Genomic DNA, 27,189 nt, shown 5'->3' on the forward strand with positions numbered 1-27,189 from the left:
GTGCACATCGTCCTGCCCGCATAGACAGAGAGCAAAACCCTGACGGCTGTGGCATCCCCCAGAAAGCCCACAGGGCCTGGAGGGGGGGAGAGTGGCAGTCAGTGTACGCCTGGGGCCTGCCCACAAGAACGCTGTCAGCCAGGGGGACGAGAGCACTCGCGGGGACTGCCCGCTGGACATTGCTCTACACATCCTTCTCCTGCCCCTGAGACTCAGGGAGCTCTGGGCCAGCCCAGACCTGGGTACTGACAGGGGTCTCGACCCTCAGGGCAGGATGGAGGGCAGCAGGGGGCCAGAAAAGGGCTCACCCCCCGCCCCCAGCTGTTAGGGGGGCAGCCGGACACCACCTCTTCTCGATGTGCCCACCACCACTCACTCCCGCCTGGATTGTCCCTCAGGGCCACTTTGGGAAGGTGGAGCTCTGCAGGTACGACCCGGAGGGCGACAACACCGGGGAGCAGGTGGCTGTGAAGTCCCTGAAGCCCGAGAGCGGGGGCAACCACATTGCCGACCTCAAGAAGGAGATTGAGATCCTCCGGAACCTCTACCACGAGAACATCGTCAAGTACAAGGGCATCTGCACAGAGGACGGTATGGGCCCTGCTGGCACAGCCACAAGGGGCTGTGGGGGAGTGGGGAGCCAGCCGGGGGCTCGCTGCCCTGCCCTCGGCCCAGAGGGGAGGTGCCGGGGCTTGCCAAGTCCCTCCTCGACTGCCCAGGCTAGCCCGGCCCTCCCCGGTCCCTGCAGGTCGCACTGGGAGCCTCCCCAGCTCTTTCCAGCCTCTGAACCAGTCCATGGGATCGTTGGCTCTGGGGTCTCAGGCGGGTGGGAGCAGTTTGCACAGGGGTCAAGCTAGCACGGTGCCTGAAGGGTGCACTCTGCAAACAGGGGTGTCCTTCAGAGGAGATGATGCCAGCTTTTGGCATCCCCGGGGAGGGAGCCCGAGGCTGAGGGACTCGCGTGTACTGCGGGGGGGGGGACTGGCATCAGTTGAGGTCCATCTTCAGATCTGCCCTCTGCTTCCGAGGCAGCCCCACCGACAGCTGTTTGTTTCCCAACAGGGGGCAATGGAATCAAGCTCATCATGGAATTTCTGCCTTCTGGAAGCCTTAAGGAGTATCTTCCAAAGAACAAGAACAAAATCAACCTCAAGCAACAGTTAAAATATGCCGTGCAGATCTGTAAGGTAACACAAAAGGGAGGAAGGGCGGCGCTGTGCAAGGCTGCGGGCGGGAGCTTTCTGCTGACTTCATGTGTATTTGAATCTGTTTGGTTTCGTTGTGTAAAGTCATCCCCCTAGCCCACCGCATTCTCTGAGCTGAAGAAGTTGGGAGGGGGCGGTGGGCACTGGCGTCCCAACTGATGGGGGCGACTTGTTCCGCTGTCCGCTGTCCCGCAGGGCATGGACTACCTGGGTTCCCGGCAGTACGTGCACCGGGACTTAGCGGCGAGGAACGTCCTGGTGGAGAGTGAACACCAGGTGAAAATCGGAGATTTTGGGCTAACGAAAGCCATCGAGACCGATAAGGAGTATTACACTGTCAAGGATGACCGTGACAGCCCTGTGTTTTGGTAAGCCAGCCGGCAGCTGGGTTCCCCGGGAGGGCGGCCCCGTGAGCTGATCAGAGCTGACTGCTGGGCTCCCCAGGACGGCGGTCCTATGATCTGGGTGCACAGCAGCGGGGACCAAGTCTCAGACCCAGGCATAGCTAGTGGCCTGATTCCCCAGAAACTAGTTGACCTTGCTGCTGGTTCTCCAGGGCAGTGCCCATCTGTGTGGCTCTAAAGCAGGTGCAGGGCTGGCGAGGCGGGCATCCTTGCAGAGGGCCAGGCAGCGCAGTGGGCATTAGACAGGTTTGCTCCTGAGCAGAGTGCGGAGCGGCCCTCTCCTGGGTCACTGCGTCCTGGTTAGGTCTGCACCTCCGCCTTAGAGCATGGGCAAACTGTACCCACTTCACTAGAAAAGTGGTCAACAGGTGGGCTCGTTTAGTGAGGACACGCGTGGTTGTGGATGGGCCGTGAGCCAGGTATGAAGATGGGGAATGACCAGCCTGAGCTGAGAGCTATCAGGAGTGGCAGCCATGTTCGTGGTACCATAAGTAAGCCAGGTTTGGGCTTGACTTTCTGTAACTCCTGAGGGTTAAAACCTCAGATTTGGGCTAGAGGGATTTGGGGTTGTACACCGTCTGATCCTCAGCACCACCTGTTGGGGTCACCTGAGCCATTCCGGGTGTGGCCCAAACTACCCCCACAAACCCCTCGCCCCAGGTTTGTTGTGGATTGGGAAGGGCATGTGTGATGAAGAATTAGACAATCTGGTAGGTGTTCCAGGCACTGAAGCCAGTGAGCTTGATTATGAAGGGGCCGCCCTCGGGCACTGAACACCGAGGCACAGAGCTGCGGCTCCATCCAGAGTGTTGGGCTGCTTTGGAGGAAGGAGAGACACAGGACCCCAGGGTGAACAGGGACAGTGATGAAGCATGTATAGGAAGTTGGGTCAAGTAGTGCTTATGTGGGAAATTGGATGGGGGGTGGGGAGGGAGTGTGCCTCTGTTTCTGGAGCTGGGTGCCCTTCACCAGAGGTTGATGCTGGACCAGAGAGGGAGAACAGCAGTGAGGTTCTTGCCTGGCTTGTGGCTGCCCCAGGGTTGACTCCCAGCACCCCATAGTCCCCGAGTATCGCTGGGTGTGGTCCCAGGTTCAAACAAGACAAACTTTGGCATCAGAAGAGGGCTGAGCAGGTAAGTTCCTGAGCTTAGAGGCAGGTAAACCCGAGGGTGGCCTCATGCCACCGCATGTCACAGACACATCCAGCCAGCGCGATTCACCCCTCTTCCCCTGACGTGTCTCAGAGCAGGCGGCCCAAGCATGGTGGTTCTGTTTTGCTGTGCTGTTGGAGATCCTGCCCAGGCAGCGGGATTTGTGGTCCCATGTCTTCCAGGTATGCCCCGGAGTGTCTGATCCAGTGTAAGTTCTACATCGCCTCTGACGTGTGGTCCTTTGGAGTGACGCTGCACGAGCTGCTCACCTACTGTGACTCAGACTCCAGCCCCATGGCGGTCAGTCCCACGTGTCCATCCCTTCCGTTCTTAGCTGAAACCCAGTTAGTGTAAAGTAGCACTTTGTCTCAGTTTCAGAGGGGCCCAGAATGCTCTAGGATGACTCCGAGTTTCTGGTCCCTATCTGTGCAGGTTTGGGGACCCTCAGCGGAGGGAGGTGAGGGAGCACTGGCCGGGCCCCTGTCTGAGCTGTGCTTCTTCCTGTGAGGCCACTTCTGCGGCAGGCGGCTCCTGGAGGAGCGGCCGAGAGACTGGGAGTCAGGATCTGTGTTCACTCTGAGAGCAGTGTGTGTTGTTCAGACGTGTGTGTAAGACATTGCATTTAATTTTACCACAGTTGTTCCTGAAAATGATCGGCCCAACTCATGGCCAGATGACAGTAACGAGACTTGTGAATACACTGAAAGAAGGAAAGCGTTTGCCTTGTCCACGGAACTGCCCTGATGAGGTATTTATGGGCCACTCCTAGTGGTGCTGCGGGGAGCGGGGGTGGACCCAGGGTCTCACACTGCAAAACCTGTGTTCTCTCAGCCAAGCTGAGGACCTGGAGTTATGACGGTCAGGTAGCCCGAGAGTTCCTTTGCAAAATAGTTTAATAGTTGTCATAGTTTCTCTATTTTAACCACACAGCTTAACTAAGACTAGAGAACAAGTACCTAAGTCCAAAACATTTCCAAAATTCTTGCTTCTCATGTTTTATAGGTATATCAACTCATGAGAAAATGCTGGGAATTCCGGCCAGCCAGTCGGACAACCTTTCAGAGCCTCATTGAAGGATTTGAAGCACTTTTAAAATAAGCATGAATGACATTTAAATTCCTCCTGTATCAAGTCCCACTGTCCCCAACAAATACCCATGTCATTTAAAGAAATTTTTTTTAATGAAAGTTTGTAGTCCGTGTGAAAAAGATCTTAGGTATATGTATCTATGTACGAGGCACACGTGGTGCTTGTTAAGTGTATTTCCTTCCTATTTAAATTCGGCGCCAACCATCTTAGGGACAGCCCAAATATTATGACGTGCTTAGCCTAAGCACCCTCCTTCCACAGGAAGAGCAGAAAGAGATCGTTTTTTGTCCGACTAGTCGGTCATCACAGTTGGTTATGAAAATGGGATTTTTCAAAACAAGAGGAATTGACCAAAGTCTCAAGTTGACGGATTTATATGCCAGGAACACATCCCCCCTCTCCAGGCCGCTGGGGAAAGGTGAGAGGCAGGTGTGGCCACCGTGCTCGCTCCCCTGCCCACGCGCTGCTGGCCACAGGCCGCCTTGCTTGAGAGACCAGGTAGTGTGGCGTCATTTCTCTCCAAGATGTGTGTACTCCTGTCACCGTGAGGACTTAGCATTTCCTTCAGTGGCTTAGCTCCTGTCCCCTTAGGTGACCTGTGGTACCTATTTTTTTGAGCTGTCCCAGAGCAGTCAACTGTGGAAGACTTTGCTGCATGATATTAATTCATGAGAACTAAGCCTGTGCTTTCCTAAATGGTCACTGACTGAGGGCCAGGACGCTCAGCTCCTGCTGTTTAACTGCAGGAGCTCGGCCACCCTGGGGCACACCCAGGAGCATGGTTACGAATGCTGGCTGCAGCCACTCGGAATGCACTGTGCGCCCGAGACTTTCGGGACTTCCCTTGCCCTGCAAGAGTCGGCCAGTATTCTGGCCATCATCCTCTAGCATAAAACCTGACGGAAGAGGCACCACGGAGACCCGGCTCCCTGGACGGGTCGGAGGGAGCCGGGCGAGCGGCGGTCTCTAAGCTCGAGGCTGAGAGGCTTCCTTGCATTTGACTGATGTTGCAGAAGAGTTGTGGATGGATCCGTGGCAATGGTCAACTTGCCATAGCATTCGCTCAGTCGCCCTCTGTCGCCGAGGTCTCCGTCATACCTGTGGCCACTCTCTATGCACTTTGTTTACTCTTTATACAAATAAACATGCCAGAAACGTCACATGCATATGCCTTTTAATAGTAAGACTTCATTCTCAAGCATGTAACACTATTTATATAGAAAAATAACTGTAGACTGTGTGTGGGGGTGGGGAGGGGAACGGTCCTTTTTCTCAGTGTCCATTTCTACCCAGGGAGAAAGGCACGCTGGCCAGTATGGCACAGGTCTCTGTTCTAACCCCAGGTCTCCTGCGTATATTATCAGAGGAATAACTAATGCACCTGGAAAGGGAAAGGGTGGGGGGGGGTGGGACGGGACAACTGGAGCAAGGTGAGAAGGTGAGACGCCTGGGCCTCAGCCCGAGGAGCTCTGGATGAGGGAGCGGAGCCGTGTCCTGACAGTTACTCACAAGCTTTAAGGGCTCTGAGGCACCTGTCTAGCCGTCCTCTTCCCAATGACGCCAAAAGACAACAGAATAGACCACAGAACATTCTTTACAAATCAAGCATGTACCAAACCAATTTTAAGCTCTTTCTATTTAAGACAAAATAGATAACACGAGACACAATCATATCATAATCAAAAAGAATTCCCTCAAATTGCAATACTTAATGACCTGACTTTAAGACTAGGATCATGAAGAACCCCCCCACCCCCCAGGAAAAAAAAACCTTATCAATTACAGTCTCAAACAAGACACAAAATTAAAAATTTCTAGGTGGCAAAGGGCCTCTCTCATGCATTTAATACCAACAAAGTTTTCAGGAACAGGTGGGCAGAAATTCTATGCAATACACGATTCTTCCAAAAGTCAACTGGTCTCTAAATAGCCTATGGATTTTCAGCCTAACACTAAAAACAGTAAGACAAGCAGAGAGTGAGGTATACCAGATTAGCTCAAAATGGTTACAGAGTGGTCCTCAGCTTCCTTCCGAAAGCAATCACTGCTTTGCTATGAATATCTGATGTTTGATGTGGTCAAATCCATCAGTGGTTCTCAGCCATTGGTCCGTGGATGGGCACCAGCCTGGCCAGTGTGAAAAGGCTGAAACGCACTGATTCTGATCACAACGGGTCTGTGCCATGGAGTGGGGAGCAGAAACCTAGGGTTTCTTGCCAAATGCAAAAAAGTAAGATCATTCTTTAGTAAAAGGGTTAGTGCCATTAGCCCCAGCAAATCTCTGTAGAAAAGGCCAGAGAGTAAATCGTTTCGGCTTTGCGGGCAGAACAGCCTTGTCACTGTCAAAGCTCCGCAGCTCTATCTGGTAGGCACAAGAGTAGCCCCACGTCACTAGGGAGCACGGCTGAGTCCAGGAATGGATCCCATACTCATTTTGGGTTTTTTTTCTTTTTTTGGGTCACACCCAGCGATGCACAGGGGTTATTCCTGGCTCTGCTCTCAAGAATTACGCCTGGCGATGCTCGGGGGACCAGATGGGATGCTGGGAATCGAACTTGGGTTGGCGGCATGCAAGGCACATGCCCTACCTGCTGTACTATCATCACTCCAGCGCCCCCCTGCTCTTTTTTTTTTTTTTTATCTCTTCAACCATTTAAAACAGTAAACACCATTCTTAACTTGCAGGCAGTACACAAAACGGGGGAAGGAGGCCTGACTTGGGGTGCAGTCTTGCCCACCCCGTATACTGGCTCACCAGAGCTCCTCTTGAACCCCCACTCTGCAGAGGGTGGCGTGCCTCTGCAGACACCGATGCTTCGGACACGGCTCCCGAGTGCGGGGCTGCTCGCGTGGTTCGCATGCAGGACTTGGGGATCTCTGTGTGCCGGACCGCACCACTGTCATTTTTTGGAGGAAAAGGTCTAAAAATCTACAAATGAGAGTACTCCAGGGACGGATGAAATGCACATTGGCTTATAAGAAGTTAACTTCTAAGGCTCAGGAAACAAGACTCGTTTCCCATTGTTCCCCATTTATTGCTTCAAACTTTCATATATGGTGTTGGGACGAGGCCCAGGCCCAAAGCAAGGACGGTTGGGAACACAGGACTTCTCCCAGGGGCTCTAAGTTAATACACATTAAGATGCGTCTAATCTAGTGGCGAGTGTCCTCACTGGTCTCTTATTGCTATGATGTTTGGCAGTTCCGCCTGCTGCACAGCACAGTTCCTTAGGGGAAACTAAGAACCCGTATTGAAAGGATATGGCTAGTTTGAATGTACTTAAGGCAGCAACGAACAGCAGGAATACTGCAGAGAACCTCATGCGGGGATGAGCAAGACCCCCGTTCAGTACACACGCTTCTTTTTGAAGTAGGTTTCCATGGAATAGACTCCCGGATGCTGAGAATCCTGCTCCACGAGTTCCCCTGCGCCCCCTTCTGGAGCAGAGACGAGATAGGCCGAGCCTCGTTTTTCATTTCTTAAAGTCGACACCTGCAAGACAAGAGAAACCACAATCACTGCTGGATTCTGATGAGAAGGTGGCTGACGTGTTAACAGACGCCTTACAAGAAAAGTGGTTTCTGCGCTGGGCTTAAAAAAAAAAAAAGGCAAAACCACACCCAGAGCTCACGCTGGTGCCCGCCCAGTTAAACCCCAGCAGCCACGCCAATGCCAGCTTCCTGCCATCTTCTCCGAGGCAGGCATGGCCAAGAAACTCACCTGCATGTCAGAAGTGGCAAGTCTAAGTGAAACTGGCAGACTGGCAACAAAAATAACTGGGGAGCAACGAGAGCTCATACTCCAGTCTGCACAGCACATCTGGAACCATCGGAAACCCGGGCCCCCTGTGACCATTTAAGGACCAGCTTAAAAGTCATCCATGTGCAGGCTGGAGCGATAGGACAGCAGGTAGGGTGTTTGCCTTACACGCGGCCAACCCACGTTCGATCTCCGGCTCCCATATCGTCCCCTGAGCACTTCCAGGAGTAATTCCTGAGTGCAGAGCCAGGAGTAACCCCTGAGCATCGCTGGGTGTGACCCAAAAAGCCAAAAAAAAGTCATCCATGTGGGTTCTGTGGCCTGATGCCTCCTGGTTCACATGAGACGACGGGCTGACGCACGGATGCAGGATGCCACCATGTGACACAAGGGAGAAATGACTGGGTGTCGCCAGCCACAGTGAAGTGCCGTCTCCATCACAGCCAACAGTCAACAGTTTGACTCAGCCGACACCCTAGCTTTAAAGCTGGGGTCAGCTTTGGGACTGGAGAGAGTGCATGAGCAGAGAGGGCGCTTGCTTTGCACCCAGCCTGGCCGAGTCCAACCCTCAGATCTTGAGCACTGCCAGGAGTAATTCTCAGAGCAGAGCCGCTGTGGCCCCCCCAAACCGGGGTCAGCTTCAAGGGAACAGAGGAGGATGTCACGGCAGGAGCTGGAGGAGCTGACCAGCATGGGCTCCCCTGAGCACACCCACCACGCCCCAAGCTACGTGTGGAGTGGTTTCCTCAGAGAGGGGCACTCAGAACCAGCTGGGCGCAGGAAAAACTGAGAGCACAGCACAGCAAGGGAAGGGAAATGGCTCCGTTTAGTTTTGGGGACCACACCCAGCAATGTGTGGGCTAGTGGGTGCTCAGCGGGGGCCATGCCGCTCTCAGGAATCGAACCTGAATCTCCCACACGCACGGCCAAGTGCTCTACGCTGAGTCACACCCAGAGCACATACAGGAATCCCTGTTTAATGCCAGCATAGCACGGTCTCTGAGCATTGCTGGGTGTGCCCCCCAAACAAGCGGGGAGGGGGATGAGACCCTAACACACACACCCCCCCCCCCCCGCCACCTCCCAGCCTGGCATTGCTGCATACAGCTGGGATAGAAGGAGCCATAGATAGTACAGCAGGTAGGATGCTTGCCCACTACACAGCAGACCCGGTTCGATCCCCGGCACCCCATATAGTCCCCAGAGCCCCACCAGGAGAGACCCTGAATGCAGAGCCAAGAGGAAGCCCTGAGTACTACTGGGTGTGGCCCCCAAACCAAACCAACCTGGGTGGAAGTCACGCTGCAGCCTGCCTGGGGGTGAAAGGTTTGACTCCTCATCTAGCACCCCAACTTTTAGGGCCTCTCATCGGAGGGCTGGGTTCCCCAAATTCCTAACTCAACTCCAATAGGGTTCTGCCGAGAAGTGCCTGAAGCCACGAGCATGAAGCTGGGGCTCTGCAGCCTCACAGGCGAGATGATCTACTTCCCACCCTCCCCGGTGCCGGGAGCACTTTGACCGGCCAGCCACGGAAGCGGGGGATACGCTGCCCAATCCTAACCCAGTGAAAGGCACCAGTCCCCCGCTTATGGGATCTTTGCAGGGGTCTGTGCACCAGCTCTTGGGCCCATCTCTGCATCGTCTCTCTGACAGTCAACAGGAATAGCACACGAACTTCACGGGAGCACGGCCAGCCCAAGCCAGGCCCACTGGCTCCCACCCAGGTCCTGCACAAGGTTGTCACTGCTTCTCCCTGGAAGGGGCCTGAGCATACTAAACCCCGCTTCCAGCCGGGCTGCAGTGCATCCTTGGAGGGAGCCTGGCCCTTGGGGTGGGGGTGCTGCTATGGAAACAGGACCAAAGCGAGAACTGAGAGCTCGGGCAGGGCTGGCTGAAGGTTCATTTCCTACAGAAGATTGTTCCCCTGAAACTGCTAGAGACGCACAGGAAGTGACCAGGAAATGGGCGAATGGAGAGAGAGAAACGGGAAAGGGAAAATTTCAACAGAGACCGAAGAGATTAATAAGCATCAAACAGGCCAGAGCGACAGCACCAGGGGTGGAGGCAGGAAGAACAATAGCAGTCTGTGATCTAGAAGAAAGGAACCCAAGTTTTGAAAATAGGTCAATGGAATTCATCCCATCAGCTGGGATAAAATGAAAAACAAAAGCAAAAATAGAGGGGCTGGAGCCATAGCACAGCGGGTAGGGCACTTGCCTTGCATGTGGCCAACCTAGGTTTGGTCCCCTGAGCATCGCCAGGAGTAATTCCTGACTGCAGAGCCAGGAGTAACCCCTGAGCAACGCCAGGTGTGACCCCCAAAAACAAAGATGACAAAAAAATGGGCGTATGGGCTACCTCCCCATTAAGGGTTTTAGGAGAAAAAGCTTTGTTTTGAGGCCACCCCTAGCAGTGCTCCGGGCTCACTCCTGGCAGTACTCGGGGGACTGTATGTGGTGCAGGGGATCGAACCAGAGCTGGGTGCACGCAGAGGAAGTACCTTCCCCCTGCATGATCTCCCCGACCCAGACTAGAAAGAAGAAAAGGCTGAGAGTGTGTGCGAGGCCCAGGCGGGGGGCGGGGAGCCTATGACAACTGCCTCCATCACTGCTTCACTGACGCCCCGACTGGGACTCGTCAGGAAACGGAGCCCTGGGAACATGATGGAGGGGGAAAAGCAGCCCAGGGCAGAGCACTGCACTATGAGCAGGAGGAGGGCCCCACAGTCGAGGCTTTGCCCTGGGAGAGGTGCTCGGCACCCCATCCGCCTCCCGGGGCCTGCCACACTGGACAGCAGCTGGGCCCACAAGCACAGCTTGGGACCACTCGCTGGCCTCACTCGGTGACCTCATCTCTCAGAATCCCCACGGGAGACTTTGCCCACCCCATGCAGACAGTGGGGCCGGCTCAAGCGGGGCAAACAGACGACCACACCCCGGTACCCCCACTGCTGCCCATCTCTGCTCAAGGCTCCGCCCCATGCAGAGCAGCTGGGGGATCCACCCACTGCCCCCCGTCCCCTCCCCCTCAGCCCCCGAAGCCTCAGTTTCCCCCACAGGCCCGTCTTATAAGGCTGCACACTCTCGCCTCCCTCTGGCCCTAAGCAAGCCCCAGGCTTGTTGGAAATAGGCCCACAGAGACTGCTACGTTCCTGTTCCAATAAGCCTGGTGTCCAGGGCGCCCTGACGCCCTGTCCCCCCCCCCGCCAAGATAGGCTTCCGCAGTGACAGGGACACAGTGACCAGTCCCGGCAAGAGGAAGCGGGGCCCAGTCCCGGAGCGGCTGCATGTCGGGGAAGAACCTCAAGCCCGGACAGAGTCACAAGCTGTTCCCGAGGTGTGGGGACGGCACAGGCGCGAGGGCACGAGGCTTTCCCCTGTGCGGTTCTCCCCGGAACACATGTGAGCACAGCTCAGCTCAGCCACGTGACGTGACTGTGACCACAGGCTCAGTAAACACTACAGCGCAGCCTCAACCCCTTCTCACCCCAGTTTGCTATTCTCATCAGCTACAGCCTTGACAATCCCATTTGGGGGCTGAAGCGATAGTGCAGCGGGGAGGGCGCCTGGGAGGGCGATGTCCCTGAGCATCACAGGTGCCCCCCCCAAAAAAAAATCCCACTTCTGTCCATTTACTAAGAAGCCAATTCTGCTTTTAAATTCTAATTTTTTTTTTTTTTTTTTGCTTTTTGGGTGACACCCAGAGATGCACAGGGGTTACTCCTGGCCCTATACTCAGGAATTACTCCTGGCGGTGTTCAGGGGACCATATGGGATGCTGGGGATTGAACCAGGTTGGCTGCATGCAAGGCGAATGCCCTACCCACTGTGCTATCACTCCGGCCTCCCTAAAAATCCCCCTTTGTTTCGCACAAACTTTGGACCTCCCCCTTGCACAGCAAGAATTCTGCCGCTGAGGCACACCCTGGGCCCTAGAGCAAGTCTTTTCCTCGTCCTGAGACTGTCTCTTAACTCTCACTACCCATCTCCGCCATCAGCTTCTGAAGTCTAATACTTACAGGAAACCAGGCTCACTTCAGTGACTGAACTAATGGTTCATTTTTAAAGTTCCTGAAGAATCTGCGAAAAAAAAATCTTGATTCTTCCTCGGGGGGCGGGGGATTCCTTCTTGAGGCCTCCGAGGTAGTGCTGAGGGGGTACCTGGCTGAATGCCTGGTAGGTGCTGCTGGGGACCACATGGTGCCGGGACCTAATCCATGGCTCCCACATGCAGAGCCCTGCGCTCTAGCCTGCGGGCCTTGAGCAGGTTTAGCGTCTTAGATTTTTTTTTTAAGTTAAAAAATTTTTTTTATTGAATCACCATGAGATAGAACGTTACAAAGCTTTTCATAATTGAGTTTCAGTCATACAACATTCCAGCACCCATCCCTCCACCGTGTAATTTCCCAGCACCAGTGTCCCCAGTTTCCCTCCCACCGCTTCAGGCCACCCCTCAAAATTCCCTCCACCTCTTTTCTCTGTCTCTTGGGCATTGTGGTTTGCAATGCAGATGCTGAAAGGTTCTCACGTATATCCCTTTTACCTTCTTTCAACACTCAGTTCTTGTCCAGAATGATCAATCAATCAATCAATCACAAATCATCCTGTTATTCGTCAATTGCCTCGAGCAGGCCCCAGTAACGTCTCCTTCATCCTAGCCCTGAGATTATATTCAAGGCTCTTTAGGAGAATGAGACCCATCACTGTTACTGGTATTTGGCATATTGGGTACGTCACGGGGAGTTTGCCAGACTCTGCCGTGTGGGCAGGCTACATTCGGTCCAGAATGATCATTTCCAACTATTGTCCTGCCAGACTCTCCTCTATCTTAACTACCCTCCACCCCCACCCAAACACACACACACACACACACACACACACACACACACACACACACACACACACACACTTTGTCACATGGTACTCAGCTACACAGCAGAACCTTTCGGGCGCGTCTTGGCATCATTTAGCCACGAGGTGGCAGCATTGCATTCTTGAGAGGACCGCTGCGGTCCTTCGCGACATTTGTTTTTTGCTTCCTCTCGCCTCCCGGGTCTTAGCCCAGGTCTGCAGCTGATTTCCCTGGCACAGGCAGGCAGAGCATTAAGAACCAGGGGCCAGGAGACAGTGCTGCCCCCGCCCCCCCCCCCCCCCCGCACCAACAGCGCCCAAACCACGACGCAAACAGTCCCATGCAACAGGAGCTGTGATCCTTTGTGTGCTGGGAAGAGCTGACCCATTTTAGTCACCTGACTTAAAAACTGGCGGAGACGCCAGAGTTTTGACAGATGCTTATCAGATGTTACATGTGGGGTTAAACAACTGTTTTCCACACAGGCCGGCAGGCCTCCCAATTCAGGCTTCCTTCCGACACTGCCCCTGAGGCCAGCATCTCAGCCCCTGGCACTGACAAGTCAAACCCCATCTGTCCCTGGGCACAGTCACAGCCAACTGCAGTGTGTTGACAACTGACAGAGCGTCTTGGACAAATTATTGGTGGGCAGGGTTTGGGGCCACACCCTGCAATGCTCAGGGGCTAGTCCTGGCTCTGTGCTCAGGAGTGACCCCTGGCGGTGCTTAGGGGACCCTACACAATGTTGCAGAAGGAACCCAGGGTTGGCCAGACGCAGGGCAAGCACCTTACAGCCTCTACTATTTCTCCAGCTCATATATCTGGAGTTTCTATACCTGAAAACTTCTATTTCTTGTTAACTTCCATGTATGTTCATGGTGACTTCTTTAGGGTCCCGAGCAAGCCAGCAACGGCTGCTTTATTCAGTCTGTGTCAAAGCTGCCAATTCGTGGCTCCATATATGGTCCCCTGGGCACTGCCAGGAGTAATTCCTGAGTGCGGAGCCAGGAGTGACCCCTGAGCATCACCGGGTGTGACCCCAAAACCAAATACAGAATGAAATAAGGAAAGGAAAGGAAAAAGGAAGGAAAAAAAGAAAAAAGATGAGAGGGAGAGAGGGAGAGGGAGAAGTGGGGGGGGGGGGGGGGAAAGAGAGAGAGAGAGAGAGAGAGAGAGAGAGAGAGAGAGAGAGAGAGAGAGAGAGAGATCCCCGTCGGGTAATAAAGGTTTCCAAGACAAACTTTGATTTTGATCAAATGTTGCTTCGTTACTTCCTCCCTCCTTCCCTTTTTTTTTTTTTTTTTTTTTTTTTTGGTTTATGGGCCACACCTGGCAATGCTCAGGGGCTGCTCCTTGGTCTTCACTCAGAAATTTTTCCTGGTGGTACTGGGGGGACCCTACGGGATGCCATGGAGCAAAAAACCCTCAGTTGACTGTGTGACGGCAAGTGCCCTGCCTATAGTATTGTATCTCTGGCCCCAAAACCACTGGTTTCTGAGTCAAATCTACATTATACAAACTAGAGGTCAGCAGGGTTTTTCTACAGAGCAGTTAGAAAGTAAATAATCCCACAGGCCATGCAGTCTGTCGCTGGCTGCTGCTATGGCCAGCTGCAAACAGGCCTGGGGCAGCTTTGCTCTTCGAGCTGAACACTCTCCACGTAACCAACATGGGCAAAGGTTTAGTGCAAAATGACCAACTCGCGAACACCCCCACACTTCCAAATGGTGGGCAAGAAATCTCGTGTTGTCCACTGCAATTTTCCCCGTGTTACAGCAATAACCTAGAATCTCCTGCCCGCGTGCCAGGCTGTCTTCACCTCGGAGGGGGTCGGGTTGAGTTTCCCTCCCTGCCCCAAGCAGAGCTCCGGCAGTTGCAGACCTCCGGAACCCAGCCACAGCCATGCTCAAGGCCACTCTCCACACACTCAGACGAGCCTCACGCATGAAGGAACCAACAGAGAAACCCAGGTATGTGGGACCCATGGCTGAGATCTCCAAGCCTGCTCAGTTAGGGACTGGGCCTCCTCCACCCAGATCCCCCACCTTCCAGTAGCTTGGCAGCTACACCCACAAAACACCCCTGGGCACCATGGAATCCCATCTAACAGCCAAGATCCAGAGATTATAAAACAAAGCTCCCAGAAGCACATGGCTACATTCAAGGCCATAGACCTCTCATAGTCTAGCCCATTGATGTCCCTAAAGCAACACAGATGTTTGGTTTTAACATACTTGCTTGTATTCTCTTATACACATTCTCCGCCCCTCTCGGAGAGCCCGGCAAGCTACCAAGAGTATCCCGCCTGCACGACAGAGCCTGGCAAGCTCCCCCTGGCATACTCGATATGCCAAAAACAGTAACAATAAGAGGTCTCATTCTCCTGACCCTGAAAGAGCCTCTGATATGGCAACGTTGGGAAAGACGAGTAAGGAGAGGCTGCTAAAATCTCAGGGCTGGGATAAAATGGAGATGTTACTGGCACCCGCTCGAGCAAATGGATGCCAGTGATACAATGATACCGAAATAATGGCATGTTCATTTCCAATGACAGAGGGTTCTCAGAGTGGGCCCAGTTCTGCCAACTCTCCCCAGCACCCTGGAACCGCTTACCTGCGTGTAGTCACCCGAAGGCTGAGAGTAAGTGATGCACTTGCCCAGCGCGGGCGGCTCGCTTCCCTGAGAGATTGCCTCCAGGAGGTCGCCCGCGGTTGCAGCCTTCGGCAGACCGGCTTTACCTACAGGGGCTGAAGGAAACCAGGAGGTGCGCTATAGGAACGACTGCAAACTGACACCTGGCCCCAGAGTTCAGTCACTCCGCCTCTTCTCAGAGAGACCACAAACTTCAGCTTGCTACTATGTATCGCTACTATCGCTACTTTGTATCCCAGGGAGAAATACATCTAATAATATAGTCTGCATGGCACAGTACCGGCTCATTTCTTTCAAAAGCTGAAAATGAAGCTTGTCCCCGAAATAAATAACTTGGATAGAAGCATTTTAAAATACTATCTGGTTTCTAAAACAGAGGATACAAAAATATTCATTAACCATTCTTGCTAAAGGAATAGCTATAATTTTTTAAAACCAGATAACAAAAATAATACTATTAAAGCACAATACTTTCCCCCGCCCCCCCCCCCCCGGCTTTTCAAAAAATTACTCATTTTAAGTTCAAGGGAATGGATCAGAAAAGACAAAGAATGTATGCTGAAAACAAAATTCATCTTCCATCTCATTTCATTCAATCCTATTGCTTTTCCTTGAAGAAATAGTTCCAATTCCAACTAATTTTTCGAGTTACTTCGTGTATTTATACATTCAAATAAGTGCCGGTAAGAACATATGACTTCAATATGAATGAAATCATTTTATTATGTACACATTGGCTTTTTTCACTTGAATGTCTGAGATCTTTTTTCGTGTCTTCCCCAACTAAAATAAAGTCACACTGAGTTCCCTGTGGGAGGAGACATGGAGGTATTCCCCAGCAATTATTAAGACACGCTTTAGTTCTCGCTATTGACAATCGATGTCGTGGGGACCCTCCCAGGGGCTGAACACATGACGTCTGTGATCCTTCTTCAGACACTATTGAACTTCACTGTCAGTGGGTCGGAGGACAGTGGGTCAGCGGCTTGTCTTGTATGTGACAGCCCCGAGTTCAATCCCTGGCAGCATGAGTCAGGAGCCGACCTGTGCTCAGGAGAGTGGTGCAAAACCAAAGGCAAACGTTCATTTATTTATTTTTATTTTGCTTTTTGCATCACACCCAGCGATACTCAGGGATTACTCCTGGCTCATGCACTCAGAAATTACTCCTGGTGGTGCTCAGGGGACCATATGGGATGCTGGTAATCGAACCCGGGTCGGCCACATGCAAGGCAAATGCCCTAACCACTGTGCTATCGCTCCAGCCCCAACAGCAAATTTTTAAAAATCACCCTTGGAAAGGGATTTAATGTTTGGTGCAGCTACTATACCCTGCCAGATTTTCTTTCTGGTACCCTTGATGGAGGGCTCTCTATTCTTTGTCTTACACTGGGAGGGGTTGGGCCACACCCAGCAAAGGAACAGCCTGATAAAATCCCACAAAAACCTGTCATCAATTTATACCAACTGTTAGCCTACAGAGGCTAAGAAAAGTCAACAAGAATTCCATTTGGGGGAGGGGGGGGTGGAGAGACAGTCAGGGGTTAAGGCACTTGCCCTGCACATTCCTGATGGAGGTTTAATCCCCAACACCACATCTGGTCCCTGGGGCCCTGCCTGGAGTAACCCCGGAGTGCAGGGCCACGATGAAGCCCAATGGAGAACTATGGGAATATTCTGGATATAGTAGGTCACTTTTATGTTTAAACCTCAGGTGTTCCAGAAACATGATTCCATACATCATAACAAAATTAGAGTATTGTCAATTCCCTTGCCCTGGTTCCTTTTTTGGGGGGAGGGGGAGAAATGGGTAGGTGGGAAGGTTTTGGGGTCTTGCCTAGCAGCACTTGGGGCTACTCCCAGCTCTGTAGTGGGGAGGCCACGTGGCACCGAGGGCCAGACCCACCTTTGCTCGCCTTCAAGGCAGGCGCCTCAGTCCTGTCTGATCTCTCTGGCCAGCCCCCACTCAGCCATTTCCCACAGGACCCAGCAGTGATTCATGACACTGATTATAACCGTCAAACCCAAAAGTCGCCTTCCTTACATAAAACAGAACGCTTTTTGTTTTGGGGCCACACCTGACGGTGCTCAGGGTTTATTCCCAGCAGTGCTTGAGAGGGGCCCGTCTGGGATGCCGGGATCCAACGGGGGTCGGCTGCATGCAAGGCCAAGACCCAACGTGCTAAATACTACCTAGTTCTCTGTCTCCCTAACGCATTTTCTTTTTTTTTTCTCTTTGGGTGACACTCGGCGATGCACAGGGGTTACTCCTGGCTCCGCACTCAGGAATTACTCCTGGCAGTGCTCGGGGGACCAGATGGGATGCTGGGAATCGAACATGGGTCGGCCACGTGCAAGGCAAACGCCCTACTTGCTGTGCTACTGCTCTAGCTCCACATTTCCAACATCTCTATGTCACTCTCGCCCATGAAAGGATTCAGGCTTTTGGTGGTGCCGGAAGGGCCTGCTGTGCTTCCCTGACGTTCAGACTGAAGTCACGTCCCGGGCCCCGGCCTCCCTTACGTGATAGGCAGACACCGGGAAGCACACTTGCCAAGTTCAAGTACGGGTTTTTGCTGAGCCGAATTTCTTTCGGTGGTTCTCCCAGGAGCGATGTCTGATTCTTAGCAGCGGCCTGTGGACCAAAAGTGAGAGTGAGCACCCACGGAGGGGGAGGAGGCAGTGAAAACGCGCCCGGGGAAGGAGGAACTTCTCCATCCAGCTCACCGGCTATGAGAAAGATGTGTGGCCCCTCATGTTTGGAAATACAAACATCTCTAGATAATGACACGAGTGGTTCTATTTTATCGATTTTTTTTTCTTTTTTATTCTTTTTCTGGTTTCTGGGCCCCACCTGGCAGTGCTCTGGGATCACTCCTGGTGGTGCTTAGGGGAACCAAGCGGTGCCAGGGGTTGCTGTGCACGTGGCGGAGCTCGGATTGCCCTTGGAGCTTGCAGGCTCGGCCCTCTGAACCCTCTTGCTAGCCCTCGGTTCATTTTTTATTTTTCACATTAGAAACTGGGCTGGAGAGAAGTCAGAAGACTGAACGTTGAACTCCCACCATCACAGAGGGTCCCCGGGGTGCCTCAGGGGGCAACCTCTGGAGTCGGTTATGGACCCACTCTTAAGACATAAAAAAGTAAATCAATGATACGGACCTGCATAACTTTAAGAGAATTATATGCTGTTTTGCACCAGCTTCTCTTCTGAACCAGGAGTGGGTTCATCGTGGAAAGAATCAACCAGCATCGACCACCACTCCCGAGCACACTGGGATGCTGAAGACTCTCCTGGCTCCACCCACTCCCCCTCCCTTCGCGGCTGCTGCTACAGGTGGCCTCACACACAGACACATGTGGCCGAGGCGCTCGCCCACGCAGCTGGGGTGCAGGCTGAGGGTTGGTGTCAGAGCCCGGTGCCTGCCGGGGCTGGCTGTGGGACCCCCACACACCCTCCAGGGCTCACTTTCTGGCCCTCACAGCTGAGGGCAAATGCGCTTCTTTCATGGCTACTTTCATCTTTCATGGCTACGCGAGGGTGTGGTGTGGTAAAAGGGGTGGGGTGGGGGGGTGTCACCTCCAGCTGTGCCGCTCACATGCGCCCGCTGTGGACCAGGACACAGCAGGGCCAGATGCCTGGTTCCAGCAGGCTTGGAGGTAGTGGTGGTGGTGGTGGTGGTGGTGTGTGTGTGTGTGTGTGTGTGTGTGTGTGTGTAAGCCACAAGGCTGCCTGTGCTCTCCAAAGCACTGGGCAGCGCATCCACCTTTCACTTGGGTTTTACTCTTGAGAATTTTATTGTATTGTATTGTCTTTATTTATTTAATTTTTTGCTTTTTGGGTCACACCTGGCGATGCTCAGGGGTTCCTCCTGGCTCTGCACTCAGGAATCACTCCTGATGGTGCTTCGGGGACCATATGGGATGTGGGGAATTGAGCCCGGGTTGGCCACATGCATGGCAAGCACCTCACCTGCTGTACCATCGCTCCGGCCCCCGAGAATTTCATTTTACACGTAGGGCCACAGCCAAAGGACCAAGCTAAAGCTTATGTATCTCTGGCACTAAAAATTACCCGATCAAAAAGGGAACCCTGGATTGTGGTTTCATGAGCACTGACCGCAGAGCTGAGTCAGCTTGTTCAAGAAACATCCTATCTGGGAATCAGTATTTACGGTCTTGACACATTTTCACTCCCTTTAACATCCGAAAATAACTAATATTGCTTTATAGTTCTGCATAAAATCCACTTCATACAGTGTTCTATAGTAACACTCTAAGTTTGCCTTTCCATTTTCTTTTTCTTCTCATTTTTTACTTTCTTTGGTCATACTTGGCATGCTCAGGGGCTACTCCCAGCCTCTGCACTCTGGGGAGCTCCCAGCAGTGCTCAGGGGAATTATGGTGCCAGGATGGAACCTGGGCCTCCCCCATGCAAAGCCTGAGCTCTAGCTTTGAGTCCCACCCTGGGTACAGATTTCCATTTCATCAAAAGATATGAAAATCCTCTATCTTTCATATAAGTCATCAGAGTTATTATTGGCTTAATCACTTAATCACTTAACTTCCCATTAGTCGTCGATTTGCTTGAGCGGGCGCCAGTAACGTCTCCATTGGTCCCTGTCGCATGCTAGTGTAGTCCAATGGCATCTGTTCGCTCCGGGAACATGAAGGGCCTCAAACCGATCGTTCATGATCTTGAGGAAGAAGTCTGACCATCTGGTAGGTGGGCGGCCACGCGGTCTTTTGACATCCCATGGAATCCAGTCGGTAACAGCTCTAGTCCAGTGGTCGTCTTTAAATCTCATTACGTGACCAGCCCATCTGATTTTCGACACCTTGGCAAATGCGACAGCGTCCCTGATCCTTGATCATCGACGGATGTCAGAACTCCGGATTCTTTCTCTCATTTGAGTGAAACGTGATATTCCAAGCATAGCTCTTTCTATTCTTCTTTGGGAGACCTGAATAGCGTTCTCATCTTGTTTGCGTAGGGCCCAGGTCTCTGAGGCATATGTTAATGCAGGAAGAACAGTGGAATCAAAGAGATGTGCCCGGAGCCGGAGGTTCTTCATCCTCTTAGCTATTTCTTCGACGTTCTTGAAGGCGTTCCAAGCCGCTCTCTTCCTCCTGCGCAGCTCAGGTGCCAGGTCATTTGTCATTTTTTGGCTAGTTTTGAATATTTTTTGGAGGCGGGGACACCCCCGTGGCGCTCAGGTCTTAGTCCTGGCTCTGTGCTCAGGGGTCACGCCTGGCAGGGTTTTGGGAACCATGTGGGATACTGGGATCGAACCTGGGTCATCCATGTGCAAGGGAAGCATCTACTTGCTGTACTCTGTCTCTGGCCCTTAACTCATACGAGTTAAGTTTTCTACATCGGTTGCAGAAAAACGCAGAGCTGGATATGGGTGGGACCTGGGCTGGCCAGACAGCTGCCTGGTGTGCAGGAGGCTGAGGTATCAGTCCCATTTTTGGCACACGGCGAGCGAGCACAGGCCCCAGCCCCACCGTCACCCCCAGCATCACACGCGGCCACTCAGCAGTGACCGGGGGCCAAGGGGTGTCGGGATGGACTCCAGGGTCTCATATGCACAGGAGCCAATACTGCCCCCAAGCGACAGTATTCTGAACTTGGTTTGTAAATAAATGTCTTTTCGAATACCCAGCGTTCAGGGAATCAGGCTTGTGGCAGCCTTTTCGGGCCAGCTGACAGTAATAACTGCTCATATTAACGTGACTGTGATCAAAATGATTCTATGACTGGAACCCCATCACAGACAACTTCGGAACTATGTATCTCACTGTGATTCAATGAAAAATAAATGAAATAAAATGATGGTGTAATAGACTTTGGAATCTCAATTTAGGGCTTGGAAGGCTCCAGGGGCTGGGACGAGATCTGTGCTTGCAGGGACCTCGGGGTCCACCCGCACCCCACCAGGAAAGACCCCGAGCACTGAGCTGGAAGGGGCCCCAACACTACCAGGCGGGGCCAAGAACAAGTAAATATACACAATGGAGCCAAAAAAAAACAAGCTCATATGAGACATCGAGCTGCAGAGTTTATGCCTTTTACGAACGAGGCCCTGGGGTGGATCACAGCGCAAAACAAAATTCACATTCTACGTATAGAAAATTATTTTACGAACTTACAAACCCTAACACCAATCAGTAAAGGTAAAGGTAAAGGCCCTCCCGTTGATCGTCGATTTGCTCGAGCGGGCCCAGTAACGTCTCCATTGGAGACTTTGTTGTTACTGTGTCTGGCATATCGAATACTCTCGGTAGCTTGCCGGGCTCTCCGAGAGGGACGGAGGAATCGAACTCGGGTTGGCCATGTTGGCCGCTTGTAAGGCGAACGCCCTACCTGCTGTGCTATCGCTCCAGCCCCAATCAGTAGAACTGAATAAAAAAAAATTCTTTGTTCACAGAAGCCTAAGAGTCCAGCGGCAGCTTCTATTCAAGAAGTAGATAGATGCTAAGGAAAAGTGACATCATGGGCATTCTCTTTTTTCTTTTCTTTTTTTTTTTTTTGCTTTTTGAGTCACACCCAGTGATGCTCAGGGGTTACTCCTGGCAGTGCTCGGGGGACCATATGGGATGCTGGGAATCGAACCCGGATCAGCCGCGTACAAGGCAAAAGCCCTACCAGCTGTGTTATCGCTCCAGCCCCAACGGGTATTTTAACAGGCTGGGGTGGGCAGTGCCAGTGGCCCAGCCTGGAATGAGGTTTCCTTCACACTAACCGCAGAGCCAGTCAATATGTTAAAGCAAACATCCCATTTGGGGTCCATATTTATAGTCTTGACAAAGACTCACTCTCCTTGACATCTGAAAATAGCTAATACTGCTTTACGGTGCTGCATAGATCCTGCCTGTAAAATAATGAAACATCAGCATATTCCAATTAGACGGAGTTGAGTGAGGATGATGTAAAGGCACACACCCCTGTGTAGCGGGGGCGTCACACAGGCAGGATGTGCGGCGTTACCTGCCCAGGCGTGTGTACGCACACGGCTCTTACCCCGGGACTCATCTCTGCGCCTTTCGGCTGGCTTTGGGGCTGCTTGTGGGGTCCCGTCAGCAAGCCCCCGGTAGGGAGGCTGGAGAAGCTCTGAAGATACGACCCTGAGAGGTTCCCGTCTGCAGTTCCCAACGCCGGCTGCTTGTCCTGTGCGCTCCCGGGCCCTGCGTGGCCCGCCAGGTGTGGGCCGGGGAAGAAAGGCAGCACTCCCATTCCTGCACCGAAGGCGCCCTGAGCCGGGACCAGGCTGGACGCTGCAGAGAAGCACAAACGCACAAACGTGGTCAGCGTCGGACTCGTGCGCGGCCATTATGGGAGAGAGGGCGGGGCCGGGAATGAGCAGGTGACTACTGTGTGGGGAACCTAACCCACCCCTCACCCCAATGCACACACACAAAACCACACAAACACACACACATCCACACACACATCCACACATATTCACACACATACATATACATACACACATATCCACACACATCCACATTCACACACGCATACACACATCCACACACATGTTCACATCCACATACATACACACATCAACACACATCACACACATCCACACAAATCCACATACACACCTACACATCTACACACATACATACATGTATACACATTCACACATACCACACATACACTCACATACATACATTCATACATACATATCCACACACATGCATACACACATACACACATGCATATACACACATATCCACACACATCCACATATGCATACACACATAAATATCACACACATCCACACATACCACACATACACACATAAACATACACATACACACACCATACAAACACACACGCACACATACTACACAAACATAGACACACACATATACCACACATACACACATATCCACACATCCACATATCCACCCACATACACATATGCATACACACATCCACACATCACACACATCCACACACACGCATAAACACATATATACATATGCACACACACATCCACACACACATACACATATATACATATTCACACAGACATCCACACACACACATGCATTCACACACATACTGCAGAAACATACACATGCATACACACATATCCACAGACATCCACATCCACAGGCATACACCCACACATGCACACACATATCCACACACACGTCCACATCCACACATCCACATGTGCATACACAGATATATACACATACACATACACACACATACACACACAGCTGGCACGCTTTCCTTATTTTCAACCACATCTGGACAAACCTCAAGGATAATACATGTTTTTAACTCCAAGTTTTAACTGACTATTTTAGAAGCTGAGAGCAAAACATATGTGATTTGCAGGGTGGGGGACATCCTAAGATATGTCACTGCCTTAAAAAAAAATCAATGTCCTGAAGCAGCGTCCGTACTTGAAGGGGGTAGTTAAGTGGGCACGGAGCTTAGAAGTGATCTGCCACTTAAGATGAATGAAGTTGGGATAATCTAACAACAGGTTCGTTGGCAGGCTCGTGTCCACACAGGAGAGATGACTTCTTAGTTCTTCCCAGCCTGAATCCAGCAGGTGACCTGGAGGCTGCCCTGCTGGGGTGCTCACACAGACTCACAGACGCTGCCAATCAAGACCTGTCTTTGCTTGGGGGCTCAGAACTGGGGGCTGCTCCCAGGAGGGCCAAGGAGGGATGCGGTCTGCAGCCCCACCTCGAACCCGCGCCCCATGCGCAGGCTTCTCTCTTAACCAGGAAGCAGGATCCTGAACACCAGCACCCCACTATTTAAAAACCATCGCGGGGAGGGCGCCTGCCTTGTACAGCAACCTGGGCTTGAACCCCAGCATTCCAGGTGGTCCCCGGAGCCCACCAAGAGTGATCCCTGAGCACAGAGCCAGGAGTGATCCCTGAGCACTGCTGGGTGTAGTCTAACAACAACAAAAACAACAACAAACTATCGATATCTGTGGCTAGACGAGAGAAAATATTTGGAAGTTTTAATTTTTATTTATGGGCAATAGTGTAAAAATCTAGAAGATGTGAAATTTTTATTTTTTGGCTTTTGAGCCATACCCGGCAGTGCTCAGGGCTTTACTCCTGGCTCAATACTCAGGTCACTCCTGGCTGTGCTCAGGGTGATAGGATGGAACCCAGGTCGGCCGTGTGCAAGGCAGGTGCCCTGCCTGCTGTACTATCTCTTCAGCTCCAAGAAGATGTAGAATTTTTCAAATCAGAACATCTGTGCCAATCTACTTTTAAAAGACTGATAAGTCAAAACTAAATGATAAAAATGACTGTTAATTACTTTTGGCAAAATTTAATTCTCACAAACCCACTAAGCAATTTTCTTAAATTATTTTCAAGCACGAAATAATCAGAAGTGCATATTCTGGTCCTAACGTTTGGTGATACAGTCATCTGGATGCCTTGGATTTTCAGGGTTCTAAAAGCATATGTTTAAATGAATGCTTTATTGTTTAATCCAACACAAATATTATTCACTTACAAACGCTTTTAATCATACAAAATCTAATATTTGGAACCACAAAACTCCCCGAATAGTCAATGCTATTTCGAGACAAACGAAGCTGAGAGAAAATGCATGAGCTGCCTCTTATACTGCTAAGCGACAGTAATCAGCACTGCACAGTCCCAGAATAAAGAGAGGCTTCAGGCTAGAACCGGAGGCCCAGAGGAAACCCTCAGATGTACAGACAGTTGATCTCTGACCAAGGGGTCAAGGGCACAAAGTAGAGTGAGGAAGATCTCTGAAACCATGCTGGAAAAATGGCTCGGATCATGAAAGAAAAAAAAAAGAAAAAGAAAAAAAAAGGAAGAAACAAAGAAACTAGGCCCCTATCTCACACCATAAAGTAAGTAAGTAAAAGTAAAGGCCCTCCCGTTGATCGTCGATTTGCTCGAGCGGGCCCAGTAACGTCTCCATTGGAGACTTTGTTGTTACTGTGTCTGGCATATCGAATACTCTCGGTAGCTTGCCGGGCTCTCCGAGAGGGGCGGAGGAATCGAACTCGGGTCGGCCATGTTGGCTGCTTGTAAGGCGAACGCCCTATCCGCTGTGCTATCGATCTCACACCATAAACAAAAGTGAATTCAATGGGCCTGGAGCATACACAGCAGGTAGGGTGTTTGCATTGCATGCCGCCGACCCAGGTTCTATTCCCAGCAGTAACCCCAGGAGTAACCCCTGTCTCTGCTTTGCCGGGTGTGACCCAAAATGCAAAAAATATAAATAAAATAAAATAATTTTTTTTCTCTTTGGGTCACACCTGGCGATGCTCAGGGGTTACTCCTGGCTCATGCACTGTTGCTCCTGGCAGTGCTCGGGGGACCATATGGGATGCTGGGAATTGAACCCGGGTCAGCTGCGTGCAAGGCAAACGCCCTACCTGCTGTGTTATCGCTCCAGCCCCAATAAAATAAATTTTTTAAAAATGTATTCAAAATGAATTCAAGACCTTGGTATCAGAACGGAATCCTTTGGGCACCCTGAGGAAAGCAGGCCCAAGAAAGTGTGCAGGAAGGAACAAGCCAATCCAGGTTGGATCCTTGGGCACCAAATATGCCCCCCAACACCACTGGGGGTCACTCCTGAGCTCAGAGATGGGAACAGCCGCTGTCACCCCAATACTCCCCACAAGTATACCCAGGAAAGCATGGGCAGAAGTCTCTCCAGTGTCAACCAACCCCGAGGAGTTTTCCACTAGACAACACCACTGGCAAAGAAAACAAAGAGAGAAATAAACTCATGGGACTGGTTCATACTTAAAAGCTTCTGCATGGCAAAAAAAAAAAAAAAAAAAAGACAGCTAAAATAGACACCCTAACCCAAACGGAAGAAGATATTCACACAGACACTGAACCAAGAGCCGATTTCCCAAGCGTGTGGAGAATTTACGAAGCTCTCCATGTTTTATGGAGAATTTACAAACAATTCCCAAAACACAGGGGTGAGGTGGGGCCAGAGAGAGGGGCGTGGAGAATGTGGGTTCAGTCCTGGACACCACAAACGGTCCCGGCCAGGAGTGACCCCTGAGTACCCGTGGGGGTGGCTCTCCCCGTACCTAAAAAAGTTCTAGTCACATCTGTCCTCACGTCTGTTCGGAGACACAGATTACATTTTATTTCTTGTCTCCCAATTCGGAGAATGACGTACTTCAGCTGCTACAAACAAAGAAGCAAACTCTAAACAAATACCGGCCCCTTCTCCACGGAAGTGAAGGGCTTCCTGTCCGGGTGAACATTTCAAGGGAACTGTGCAGTCCCCTGCCCACCCCCGGCCCCATGTGTCCGCCCCAGGCTGCCGGGAACTGTTCTGGTGTACCCCTCCCACTGGGTGATGTCGGTGGGTGTGGAGACCAGGCCATCAGGAACTGTCCAAGGGCTCCTGGACTAACATGTCAAAACAGAAAGAGCTACAGGGGCTCCTAGGAGCGCGGCAGAATCAGCTGTGAGCCTCCTGCCGCTGGGTGCAGACCCTGACGCCCCCCTGGCTCCCAGCACCTCAGGAGATGTGCTCCACTCACTTTAATTTACTTTTTAAATTTTTTAATGAATCACCATGAGATGCAGTTACAAACTTCTGTTTCAGATATACAATGATCCAGTACCCATCCCTCCACTAGTGCCCATTCTCCACCACCAATGGTCCCAGCATCCCTCCCACCACCCACACCCCATTTCCCACCCCCCCTGCCCCCCCCGCCTCTGTGGCAGGTGTATTTCCTTTTCCCTTTTATTCTCTTTCTCTCTCTCTCTCTCTCTCTCTCTCTCTCTCTCTCTCTCTCTCTCTCTCTCTCTCTCTCTCCCCCCCCCCCTTCCTTTGGGGTGTTGTAGTTTGCAATACAGGTATTAAGTGTCCATCATGTTCGGTCTATAGTTTACGTTCAGCACGCATCTACCATCCCGAGTGGGCCCTCCAAGCATCCTTTCCTTGTCCACTCACTTTTCTGGGCGTCTCCATGGTGGCCCAGCTCAGGCTTCAAGGGCAGCGCCGAGCCGATCCCTATGGCTGTCTGCAGGACCATGGCCGGGGGTTCTCCGAGTAAGCCCGGTTT

The 27,189-nt window shown here is 51.8% G+C and overlaps 2 protein-coding genes across 3 annotated transcripts in view; one reads left to right on the forward strand and one right to left on the reverse strand.

The window, feature by feature from the left end:
* JAK1 (Janus kinase 1) overlaps window positions 1-4,994 on the forward strand; it is a 111,430-nt gene extending 106,436 nt beyond the window's left edge. For both annotated transcript variants that reach the window (XM_056122294.1, XM_056122296.1), the window contains 6 exons: window positions 399-591; window positions 1,063-1,187; window positions 1,401-1,573; window positions 2,943-3,060; window positions 3,398-3,508; window positions 3,763-4,994. In XM_056122294.1, coding sequence (XP_055978269.1) covers window positions 399-591; window positions 1,063-1,187; window positions 1,401-1,573; window positions 2,943-3,060; window positions 3,398-3,508; window positions 3,763-3,858 — 816 coding nt within the window. In that variant the 3' untranslated portion in view covers window positions 3,859-4,994. The remainder of the gene's footprint in view (window positions 1-398; window positions 592-1,062; window positions 1,188-1,400; window positions 1,574-2,942; window positions 3,061-3,397; window positions 3,509-3,762) is intronic.
* A 1,758-nt stretch (window positions 4,995-6,752) lies between these two features.
* The window catches only part of RAVER2 (ribonucleoprotein, PTB binding 2), a 74,087-nt gene continuing 53,650 nt past the window's right edge, over window positions 6,753-27,189 (reverse strand). Inside the window, exons 8-12 of the mRNA XM_056122300.1 lie at window positions 27,078-27,189; window positions 22,134-22,387; window positions 17,636-17,747; window positions 15,074-15,207; window positions 6,753-7,342 (exon numbers count right to left, since the gene is read on the reverse strand). Coding sequence (XP_055978275.1) covers window positions 7,196-7,342; window positions 15,074-15,207; window positions 17,636-17,747; window positions 22,134-22,387; window positions 27,078-27,189 — 759 coding nt within the window. The 3' untranslated portion in view covers window positions 6,753-7,195. The remainder of the gene's footprint in view (window positions 7,343-15,073; window positions 15,208-17,635; window positions 17,748-22,133; window positions 22,388-27,077) is intronic.

The sequence above is a fragment of the Sorex fumeus genome, unplaced genomic scaffold (genome assembly GCF_029834395.1).
Source record: "Sorex fumeus unplaced genomic scaffold, SorFum_2.1 ptg000045l, whole genome shotgun sequence".
Classification (NCBI taxonomy): Eukaryota; Metazoa; Chordata; class Mammalia; order Eulipotyphla; family Soricidae; genus Sorex; species Sorex fumeus.